The following is an 11,750-nucleotide window of genomic DNA, read 5'->3' as shown; positions in this document are numbered from 1 at the left end:
TGGTATAACATGTTTAGCTGTTTATTGCCTTTCAGCCTGGCTACATCAACCGCAATCTACATCGGAAAAGTGTGTTATTCTTCACATTAATCTCAACGTGTTTTCCAAAATTGAATGCAACACGAATAAATCCGCTTTATGTGAAACAGGCAAGAAAATATTGACTTGTTTTGCATTTTAGTAGCCTATCCTCAGTAATTATTATTGCATTTTTAGTATTGCTAAATGCTCCCTACTTTTTTGCTTCTCCTTCTCCTTTTTTTTTTTTTTTTTTTTTTTTTTTTTTTGTAGAATAAATGAAATTAAATTATTATATCTTGGTATAGCACATTATTACTATTCTTTTTAGTTATTATCGTCATTATCATTAATTGTAATATTATTTTGGTATTATTATTTATTTTTATTATTTATTGTTATGATTATTATTATTATTATCATTATTATTTTTATTATTATTATTATTATTATTTTCATGCTATTCCTTTACTTGCATTAGCCTATATAGTAAGCATAATCACAATAATTATATTAATATTTGAGCTCTGTACGATGTCCGGGATTTTGGGGGCATTTCCTTTGAACCACAAAGAGCGGCCTTTGATTCCAATCATCAGGAAAATTTAAACCTCTCATGCTCTCTTTCCAAAGGAATAAGGTCTGTGGCTAATGACTCTTCGATCAAATTGTTCTTTCCATCACTCTCCTACTTTGCCCTACTCCCCCTACCACTTGCGCGGTCTTAGATTATTTTACAGTTTAATTATAGAATTTTTTAACTTGGCTATTTTCAGCACAATATGGTCAATATTGTATGACTTCAGACTGGATGCACTGGAAACATAGTTGTTATATTTCGCTGCCCGATCCATCGAAGGCTACATTCGATGAATCCAGAAAGATTTGCCTAGACAAGGGTGCTGATGTGGTTGTTATTGAAACAGAAGAAGAACACGTGATCATAAATGAGTTAGCAACTCCGTTTAAAGAGGAATATGACTACACGTGCGTTTGGATTGGACTAGTTAGAGACATTACTCTCGAATTTGTTACTGATTTTGTTTGGGTCAATGGAAAGCATCCAACCTGGACATGTAAGTTTGCAAAGTTTTTAATTTAAAAAAACATCTGAATATCGTAAAACCTGGAATAGAAGCCCATGGGCTTCTTTTTATGACCTTTGATTAGTTTCTGTTGAAAATGGGTTTTTTTTCCAAGAATACGTTTGCAAGCTAAAGAGGAAGGCTAATCTTCAAATGAACCTTGTAAATATTTGAAATTGCTACTAAAACTATCAGACTACTAAAGTTGTGTTCAAACATTGATGTTATATATTCTGTTTTTTCTAGTTATTTTAATCACAATAGAAATATATTTTTTAATTATAAAATTATAATAATCTTTTACCATCAAATAACACATGTATGTGTTGGGGCCCATGTATAATTTATTTAACGTGTGTACATTTGTTATACGTTATTATTTTTTTCTTCGAATGAATTTTATAACTGGAGTTAGCATCATCCTAGGCAACTTTCTAAAAGATATACTTTTTCCATTAGTCGGCTAATCTGGTGGTAGCCAAGGTGTGTGCGCTGAACCATGAAGATCTCTAGATCCCCGGTTCAATTAACATCGCTACCTCTCCTTGTGTTTCTGCTAGAGGGCTGAAATGCAAATTACAATAGCACACTGTCTTTCGGAAGAGACGTTTAAGCCGTTGGTCCGTGTGCATTTATGGCCCATGTGCGTGTTAAAGAACGCAGTACTCTTCGGAAAAGAGATGATTGTCTCCCTGTGTACTGCCCAATCACCACCAGAAGGACCCCACTGGAAATAAGTCTTCTTCTAGAAATTCTTGGGCTATCGTTGGTGTTTTTACCTTAATAAATCCAATCCAATCCAATCCAATCCTGCAAATGTACAGTAATGCATGTCCAAAACCTGTACCGATTCGATTATAAATCGTACGGGTATGTAACTGTTTTTTAGTTATGTTAAGTTGAGACGTAAGATGGGTCCTGTTAAAATTTTTTAACAATTTGCCTTTAATTTCCGATGCTGATGCTGCAAATGCATTTCCACTCTTTTTTGCATCAATTTTTAATTCACCTGATAATTCCTTTGATGTTAATCACGTGATATGTAACTGCGATCACGTTGATATTGTCCCCCCCCCACCCCAAAAGAGTTACTATTGATTGAAGCCTAATAAATCCCCTGGGCCAGACAATATTAGCCCCAAAATGTTATCAATGTCTGCCCCTGTTATTGTTCCTGTTTTGTGCAGAATATTTATTAAATTCCTTACTGATGACTTTATTCCTAAAAATTGGAAACTGGCTAATGTCACCCCTGTATTTAAATCTGGTAACCCCAATGATATTAAACATTATCGACCCATATCGCTCTGTGTTCTATTATAAGTAAAGTCTTTGAACGTATCATTGCGGACAACATTCTATTTCATCTCCAGTTTTTTGGGGTTTATCAGTACTACTCAGCATGGGTTTTAACCAGGTAGGTCATGTATTACACAAGCCACTTTTAACAATTTGCCTTTAATTTCCGATGCTGATGCTGCAAATGCATTTTCCACTCTTTTTTGCATCAATTTTTAATTCACCTGATAATTCCTTTGATGTTAATCACGTGATATGTAACTGCGATCACGTTGATATTGTCCCCCTTAACAGTGTTACTATTGATGAAAAAAAAATTGAAGCTTTTTGTCGCTGAAGCCTAATAAATCCCCTGGGCCAGACAATATTACCCCCAAAATGTTATCAATGTCTGTCCCTGTTATTGCTTCTGTTTTGTGCAGAATATTTAATAAACCCTTTACTGATTGCTTAATTCCTAAAGATTGGAAACTGGCTAATGTCACCCCTGTATTTAAATGTTGTAACCCTAACGATATTAAAAATTATCGACCCATATCGCTGTGTTCTATTATAAGTAAAGTCTTTGAACGTATCATTGCGGACAACATTCTATTTCATCTCCAGTTTTTGGGGTCTATCAGTCCTACTCAGCATGGGTTTTACCCAGGTGGGTCATGTATTACACAAGCCACCACTTTATATCATGACTGGTCTCAAATAATGGATGTCAAAAACCCACGGGTCGTCGAGGCTATATATTCTTTGATTGGGAAAAGGCCTTTGACCGCGTCTCCCATGATCTACTTATTTAAAAAACTGCATAGTACGGGAATATGTGGATCTTTGCTGAAATGTGTTTACTCATTTCTCAGTAACAGATTTCAGCGCGTTGGCAAAGTATATTCTTAGAGGATAAAGTTGGTTCATGCGTTCCTCAAGGGTCCGTCCTGGGTCAACTTTCACTTAATATCTTTGTTTTCGACTTGCCTTTTCATACTACTTCTCATATGAAGCACTATGCTGATGATAGAGTTATTTATAGACCTGTACATAGTCCTCATGATACCCTTGACTTACAAAAACACATTCATAGTATCTCCAAATGGATCGACGAAAACCACATGAAGTTAAATGCAAAAAAAGTGTAAAGTCATAACTATGAAATATATTTATATGCCTAATTATATTTATGCAATTGACACTAATCCCCTCGAAGTTGTTAGTTCACATAGATATCTTGTTATTGACGTTTCTGGTGACCTAACCTGGACAACCCATGTTGGTAATGTATCTATGAAATCAATGAAAATGTTAGGGTTTATCAAACGGTCTGTTAGTTTTAACGATACTGAAATTTTACTTAGACTTTTTAATGCTCTTCGTTGCCCATTATCGAATACGGTGGAATCCACAACAAAACAGCATAAAATAGCCTATTAACAAGTCATCGAGATGTATTACTAGGTTATGCGTTAAAGGTGATTTTTCAAACAGGCTGAAAATCCTTAACATATACCTGAAATGGTTCAAAGAATGAAATTCCATAGCATTATTTTTGTTGTAAAATGCTTACATAATTTAAGTGACCTTAATGTTTTGGAATATCTTGTCATTAATGCCCGATATCCAGAAACTCTCACCTTTAAACACGAGTATAGTAGAACTATTGCAAATATTGGAATTGCAATATTGTTCAATAGTAGACCTCGATATCATAAATAAAACCTAAACTTGTTGGGTACCGTATCTATTAAGCAAAGTATTATTCCTTTTGCCACAGTTTCACGATATATAGCGCCCTCACTCTTCTCTATTCTGAGATTGGTTCCCCTTCTATCGAAAACCCTCGATCTACACCTGTATATTCTTGTGAGTAAACACACTGTCGTTTTACAATATTTGGTTTGGAAAGGCATTTTAACATTCAAGGCAGGCCTAATTGTTCCACGTGTTTTATTTTTTGCATTTTAAAATTTATATCGTTTCATTTGATATGAATAAATTAGCCACTTTTACATTTTACATATAATAATAATAATAAAAATAATAATAATATGGTAATAGGTAATAATAATATTGTAATAGGTTATACCGGTAAGCAATTATAGGTTTTGAGTACACTATTGGATGTAGAAGCAGAAGGAAATATTGACTGAAGCCCACAGAGGGCTGAAGGCATTTCTGAAGAAAATAATGGGTTTTTTCTCACTCCATGTCCATTTGACAGCAAAAACATTACAATAATATACAGTAAAAACGAAAATATTATATATGGTATGTTTGTATGTATTTATTCAGAATGGTTAAAAAAAACAACGTATATACCTATACAACAAACGAAAGGCTATTATTACATGGCCGGCGAACCAGGGGAAAGGGGCTATGGAGATTTTTGTATGATCGGAAAAAATGCAAGGAAAAGGAAGAGGGAAGAAGGAGGGGAGGGAAAGGAAAGAGAGAGAAAAGTTATATCCAGTCCCAAACCGAGTTAGATTTCCTCACAATTCACATTGGCGGATCTTGGGAATTCAGGTGTCCTGACCCCCTCCAACGGGGCCCGCTACCCCCCCCCCCAACTTTTTGGCAGAAAATATATAATGTCTATGGAGATTTTTGTATGATCGGAAAAAATGCACGGAAAATAAAGAGGGAAGAAGGAGGGGAGGGAAGGGAAAGAGAGGGAAACGTTATATCCAGTCCCAAACCGAGTTAGATTTCCTCGCAATTCACATTAGCGGATCTTGGGGAATCAGGCGTCCTGAACCCCCTCCCCCTCCCTTGGACAAAAAATAAATAAAAATAACCTAACTTTTTATAACACGTGAGCTTATTTTTTTTTTTACAATACCGTTTTCAAGGGGGGAACCTTGAATTAAAAAAAAAACTCAAAAGTCACTTCAGAAGTCGGGAAAGCCCATTTCTCCCATTTAGAAATCAACATTTTCCCGGCGAGAACCCGAACACGCATTTCTCTTTGAGGTTCATTGATTCATGGAATCGTTTTCAAGAAGAGGAAAACCTTGAATTTTGAAGTACTTGAAAGTCATTAATAGGCACCTCAGAAGTCGGGAAAGCTCATTTCCCGCCATCTAGGAATCAACATTTTCCAGGGGAGAGAGCCCCGGGGACCCCCCCCCCTTTTGGGGGGGGGGGTTTATCGGTTCATGGTAAATAGAATACGTATTCAACTACTTTTTTGTATGTATGTATGTATACACACATAAAGAATGTGAAAAATTTACGTGTGACAGTTTTCAAGAGGGGAAAATCTAGACATGCCACAAGTCTCTAATTTATTGAGTTTTTCGTAGTACAGTATTAGCACATTTCGGAAAGCGCCACCAGCGTCAGTTTATGTCGAGAAACTTTTTGATGCGAATTAGAAAAATCCCAGAAAAATTATACTATGGAACGCCATGCAAATAAGTAATATGGAACGCCATTGGTGCCAAAATCGATTTATTCTTAAGCATTTTACTTGATTAAGAAAAAAGTTTAGGGACTGGAACCCAATCTAGGGAAATCTTGAAATTTGAAGAACTTAAAATCCAGAAGACATTTCACAAATCGGGAAAGCTCATTCCCGCCATCTAGAAATCGAGACTTTTCTGGAGGACTCCGGAACACACCCCCTCCCCCTCCCTTTCATTTTGGGATTTATTGATTCATGTAATAAGAATACATATGCAATTACTCAATTTTTTATGATACACACATAAGGCCCATTCTTCATTCATGTTAGAGAGTGGGGAAAATAGAAAAATCAAACGAACCTAAGAGTTGTATTAGAAAGATATAGTGCCGCCGCGAAGCTGCTCTATCTCATACTATTTGACTGTAGTAAAATCACCCCAGGTTTGAGTTTTTTTGTTTTTTTTGCACACTAAGCGTCAAATATCGGAGGCACTATATCGATAAATAGTGATCAGTCAAGAATAGAAAAATTCAGTGCAAATAAATGTGATGACGTTACCACTGATTTATAATAGGTAATAGGTAATGGCAATGATTATGATAATGATGACGAAACTGATAATCATAGTGATGAGGATGACGATAATGATGAAGATGGTGATAATGATAACGATAATGATAATTATTATGAAAACGATTGTAATTATAATGATAATAATAATAATAATAATAATAATAATAATAATAATAATAATAATAATAATAATAATAATAATAATAAGTTTATTTTATTCCATCAAGTCTGGAATGCTGGCGAACCCAATGGAATGGGATACAATTCGCATGAAGAATGCACTATTACAGTACCCGAGGGCTGGATAGACATTACATGCTATTGGCCATACGCATTTGCCATCTGTGAAAAAGGTATCAGTGTTCTTGTAATTGTTATTTCACTGTCATTGTTATTATTACCGTTGATGTTGTTGCTGTCATTATAACCGTTAACGTTGTTACTGTCATTATTACTTCCGCCGAAAAAAAGGGCATTACCATCGCCAAGGATGTTAAGTTTTCGCCCCTGTTTATTTTTTTTTTTACATGCCACAGTTTTTTTAAAAGCTCGTCAAACTTGGACACAGTGTGATCCATGACCAAAGATCTGGTGGTGATTAAATTTTAAAGAGTCAAAAGTCGAGGTCACAATCGGCGAAAACTCCAATTTTTATGTATCTTTTTATATATATATACCAACAAGGTTTATCCGAAAATTGTCAAACCTGGTAACAATTTTTCATGACAAACAATCTAAAAAATATTGAATCCCGACACTATGGCGTGCATTTCGATACTTGGAGTATGTATTTTATACTATTTTATCTGAGATTAATCACTGGACCTTTCGGTTAAAATCAAGATCACAATCGACGAAAAAATCTACTTTATTTATATAACAGCCTACAGTGCATAGTTTTCATCAACAACTTGTCAAAGTCGACTACAATATTCCATTACAAAAGATCTGGAAGTGCCCACATTTTGAAGGGTTAGATCAACAAGGAGACAATTAACTGTTTTTAACTGTTTGCCGTATATGCTTACGGAAGTGTAAATAACGTAATGGTATTTCCTTGCATTAAGACAAGACGTCACAGATACAAGTTTCATGATACAAGATGTGTATAAGAGACAGTATTGGAATTGCAATATTGTTCAATAGTAGACCTCGATATCATAAAGAAAACCTAAACTTGTTGGGTACCGTATCTATTAAGCAAAGTATTATTCCTTTTGCCACAGTTTCACGATATATAGCGCCCTCACTCTTCTCTATTCTGAGATTGGTTCCCCTTCTATCGAAAACCCTCGATCTACACCTGTATATTCTTGTGAGTAAACACACTGTTGTTTTACAATATTTGGTTTGGAAAGGCATTTTAACATTCAACTTACAACGCAGGCCTAATTGTTCCACGTGTTTTATTTTTTGCATTTTAAAATTTATATCGTTTCATTTGATATGAATAAATTAGCCACTTTTACATTTTACATATAAATAAGTTTATTTTATTCCATCAAGTCTGGAATGCTGGCGAACCCAATGGAATGGGATACAATTCGCATGAAGAATGCACTATTACAGTACCCGAGGGCTGGATAGACATTACATGCTATTGGCCATACGCATTTGCCATCTGTGAAAAAGGTATCAGTGTTCTCGTAATTGTTATTTCACTGTCATTGTTATTATTACCGTTGATGTTGTTGCTGTCATTATAACCGTTAACGTTGTTGCTGTCATTATTACTTCCGCCAAAAAAGGGCATTACCATCGCCAAGGATGTTAAGTTTTCGCCCCTGTTATTTTTTTTTACATGCCACAGTTTTTATCAAAAGCTCGTCAAACTTGGACACAGTGTGATCCATGACCAAAGATCTGGTGGTGATTAAATTTTAAAGAGTCAAAAGTCGAGGTCACAATCGGCGAAAACTCCAATTTTTATGTATCTTTTTATATATATATATATCATTATACGGCCAACAAGGTTTATCCGAAATTTATCAAACCTGGTAACAATTTTTCATGACAAACAATCTAAAAAATATTGAATCCCGACACTATGGTGTGCATTTCGATACTTGGAGTATGTATTTTATACTATTTTATCTGAGATTAATCACTGGACCTTTCGGTTAAAATCAAGATCACAATCGACGAAAAAATCTACTTTATTTATATAACAACCTACAGTGCATAGTTTTCATCAACAACTTGTCAAAGTCGACTACAATATTCCATTACAAAAGATCTGGAAGTGCTCACATTTTGAAGGGTTAGATCAACAAGGAGACAATTAACTGTTTTTAACTATTTGCCGTATATGGAGCGTGCCGAGGAAGTGTAAACAACGTAACGTAATGGTATTTCCTTGCATTAAGACAAGACGTCACAGATACAAGTTTCATGATACACATAATCACTAGGCCCACTCGCATATTTAACTGTGCTGTTACTCAGCTTTACAAACATTTCGATCGTGGTCAAGAAATTTTGAGTCGTAGGACAAAGTTTTGAAGCATAACGCCGCCTGGCTGTCACACCCACAAACCTTACGTGCGCACTTCATGTGAGATAGATGGTTGGTAGAGCCTTCTTCTATATAAAAAATGCAAAGAAAAATAATTATTCATTAAAATAAATATTCAAAATTATTATGTTTCCCCAAGCATTATGAGGACCATTCAAATGAAAACATCTCAGACCATATGCCAAAATGTATCCATTGATCTGAATGATTTTTTTTAGGAAAGTTTAACCAAGTTACAAAGAAGAAATTATTCAATTTTAGTAACGATCCAGATTCGGGTATGGATTTGAGGGTCATTTAAAGTGCTAACGTCTCAGATCTAAATATCTCAAAAAAGTTATTAATGGATCTAAATAAAACTTTCAAAAACAGTCTGCCATTGTCGAACAGAGAAATTATTCATTTTTGGTGACGATCCGAAGTAGGATGTGGATATAAAGACCATTCAATGGCAAATGTCCCAGGCCAGATTTACCAAAAACCGATCTACCGATTTAAATGAAAACTGGAAAGTTTGACCACGTTACAAGTAGGAAATATTAAATGTTTGTGACAATCCGCATGCGAGGGTCATTTAAAGGACTCGAACATAAATATCTCGAAAAACATATTAATGGACCTAAAGGAAACTTTATAGTATGTATTATAATTGTCCAATAAACAAAGAATTAATTTTAGTGAGGTTCCAAAGTAGGGTGTGAATATGAGGACCACTTAAAAATATTAGTCATGTATACTGCTGTCTGCCTTTCTTTAGGTTAGCAAGATTAAGAAAAACATTGAATAGATCATCATAAAATTTAGTGAAATAGTATATAATAGTCTAAGAAAGACACCTTTTAATTTTCAAAATAAAAGGTCAAAGTACAAGGTCAAAGTCACGTAGATTTCATTTCTTACCCTCGAGCATAAAGGAAAATATTAGAATCATGCAGCACTCAAAAAATACTAAATACTGCAGGCAATTCCATTATCTTCTTGAGGGTAGGCTGCTGCACTTAAGAACATAATGTACCTGAATACGACTGGTGATTCAATTATTAAATTGAAGGTTTGCTGCAGTTTCACCGATCATATATGGCCTGTGTATTGTTAGTACTGTGTTCTGGCACAGCATGGGGGTATGCACATTATAGAATGACTGCTTTTGTTAAATTTGTTTTGTATTTATAAGTTTCCACATATTTACCAACAAACAAATTTATCTTTTTCCAGCTGCAATGTTTGGCATTTTATTCAGGATAAATGATGGCTGCTCGAATGACGTTGTACCATTCTCAATGTGGACGCAATCCCGAGTCAGATGCGCTCGTGCATGCTGGGAACATACTGGGTGTTCGTCGTTTAATTGCATCAAACATGCCGAATTGCATTTTGAATGTCAATTGATACAAACAAAGTTCAATGTAAACACGCATGAGGATGACGAATGTGCCACTTATCAAATGATCTAAATTATATTTAACATAATTTAATTACTTCATCACACTTGATAATAATTGAAATGATAGTACAGTAGCAAAAAAAAAAGAATTGGAATCGCTAAGTCTAAATTCTAAGAGATGCGACAAAAGACAATATTTAAACAGTCTTGCGGTATGCTTTATTATAAATAGTATAGGACCTGACTAAGATTTGTAAGCACTTCATTTAGGAGAGATTATCTCAACTGATATAGACTAATATGAACATGGGATGTGTATCAGCATTAGGATAAGTTTAATCGCCGCTAATTCATTTAATTTTACTCGAAACGTTCGATTTTCCGCTTTTTTCGCTATTTTTTCTCACATTTTCCTTCATAACTTCACTTCTACTCGTCCGATTTTCGCCATTGTTCTTTTATTTTATTCGAAATTTAATAATAGTTTTATTAGTCTTAATTTTAATTTATAAGGTTGCCAAATCTCGTCGGACTTTTTAATTTTGTAACGATAGTTTTTGAAATTTTACTGCGTGAAACCTACGATTTTTGTAGAAATCTGGCAAATCGCCCGAAGTTTTTTTGCAGTAGCTTCGCTGACATTGGGCCGAATTTTGTCATATACTGAATGAAAATACAGATTTTCATTCAGTATTTTGTTTTGCAAATGAATACAAGAAAGAAACAACGAATCAATTATGCGGCTCTAAACAACGGCCCCAAATTTGAACGGGAAAGAGAGAAACGTGAAAGCTGGTCTACAACAAAGTATGTTGAACATCATTAAACATTATAAGAGAATTATTTTTTTTAATATAATTGTATTAATAACTAAAAACCCTAGAAAAATATGGATTTTAATGTTATATAAAAAAGGAAAAAATTATTTAAAAATTAAAAAGTCAATTTCATTGGTACAGTAGCAATATTTTAAGCGTAGGGTATGCTTACTTCGATACTAATGCAGTTGATTAGGAATCTTGTCCTTTCACCCTTAAATTACGTCAACTGTTTAAATTACTGAAATATTCAATATTTTTTTTTAAATAAGAAAATGGTCCGTGTTGCATGCATTACACTACATTTACAACATACTGGGTGTTCGTCGTTTAATTGCATCAAACATGCCGAATTGCATTTTGAATGTCAATTGATACAAACAAAGTTCAATGTAAACACGCATGAGGATGACGAATGTGCCACTTATCAAATGATCTAAATTATATTTAACATAATTTAATTACTTCATCACACTTGATAATAATTGAAATGATAGTACAGTAGCAAAAAAAACGAATTGGAATCGCTAAGTCTAAATTCTAAGAGATGCGACAAAAGACAATATTTAAACAGTCTTGCGGTATGCTTTATTATAAATAGTATAGGACCTGACTAAGATTTGTAAGCACTTCATTTAGGAGAGATTATCTCAACTGATAT

At 34.3% G+C, this 11,750-nt stretch overlaps 2 protein-coding genes across 2 annotated transcripts; both read left to right on the top strand.

Annotated features, from left to right (window-relative positions):
• The first annotated feature begins 802 nt into the window (after nucleotides 1-802).
• Nucleotides 803-6,799, top strand: LOC117112918 (CD209 antigen-like protein D). Its single transcript, XM_033256133.1, has 2 exons — nucleotides 803-1,094; nucleotides 6,600-6,799. Exons 1-2 carry the CDS (start codon nucleotides 815-817, stop codon nucleotides 6,797-6,799), a joined length of 480 nt encoding a protein of 159 aa, XP_033112024.1. The 5' UTR covers nucleotides 803-814.
• Nucleotides 6,800-7,886: 1,087 nt separating this feature from the next.
• LOC117112933 lies at nucleotides 7,887-11,585 on the top strand. The gene is made up of 3 exons (XM_033256155.1): nucleotides 7,887-8,004; nucleotides 10,103-10,213; nucleotides 11,402-11,585. Exons 1-3 carry the CDS (start codon nucleotides 7,905-7,907, stop codon nucleotides 11,527-11,529), a joined length of 339 nt encoding a protein of 112 aa, XP_033112046.1. The 5' UTR covers nucleotides 7,887-7,904; the 3' UTR covers nucleotides 11,530-11,585.
• The last annotated feature ends 165 nt before the right edge of the window (nucleotides 11,586-11,750 follow it).

This window comes from Anneissia japonica, unplaced genomic scaffold (assembly GCF_011630105.1).
Source record: "Anneissia japonica isolate Jap-2015-1 unplaced genomic scaffold, ASM1163010v1 scaffold288031_len342695_cov171, whole genome shotgun sequence".
Classification (NCBI taxonomy): Eukaryota; Metazoa; Echinodermata; class Crinoidea; order Comatulida; family Comatulidae; genus Anneissia; species Anneissia japonica.
The sequence above is the reverse complement of the archived record's forward strand: the minus strand, read 5'-3'. Positions and strand labels throughout refer to the sequence as shown.

What these genes read in the sequence shown, in the direction of transcription:
- LOC117112918 (XM_033256133.1), top strand. Translation starts at nt 815, where the DNA reads ATGACTTCAGACTGGATGCACTGGAAACATAGTTGTTATATTTCGCTG. An exon ending in AAAGCATCCAACCTGGACAT is followed by an intron (nt 1,095 to 6,599) that starts GTAAGTTTGCAA and finishes TATTCCATCAAG; the next exon opens with TCTGGAATGCTGGCGAACCC.
- LOC117112933 (XM_033256155.1), top strand. Translation starts at nt 7,905, where the DNA reads ATGGGATACAATTCGCATGAAGAATGCACTATTACAGTACCCGAGGGC. An exon ending in ATTTGCCATCTGTGAAAAAG is followed by an intron (nt 8,005 to 10,102) that starts GTATCAGTGTTC and finishes ATCTTTTTCCAG; the next exon opens with CTGCAATGTTTGGCATTTTA. An exon ending in CGCTCGTGCATGCTGGGAAC is followed by an intron (nt 10,214 to 11,401) that starts ATACTGGGTGTT and finishes TACATTTACAAC; the next exon opens with ATACTGGGTGTTCGTCGTTT.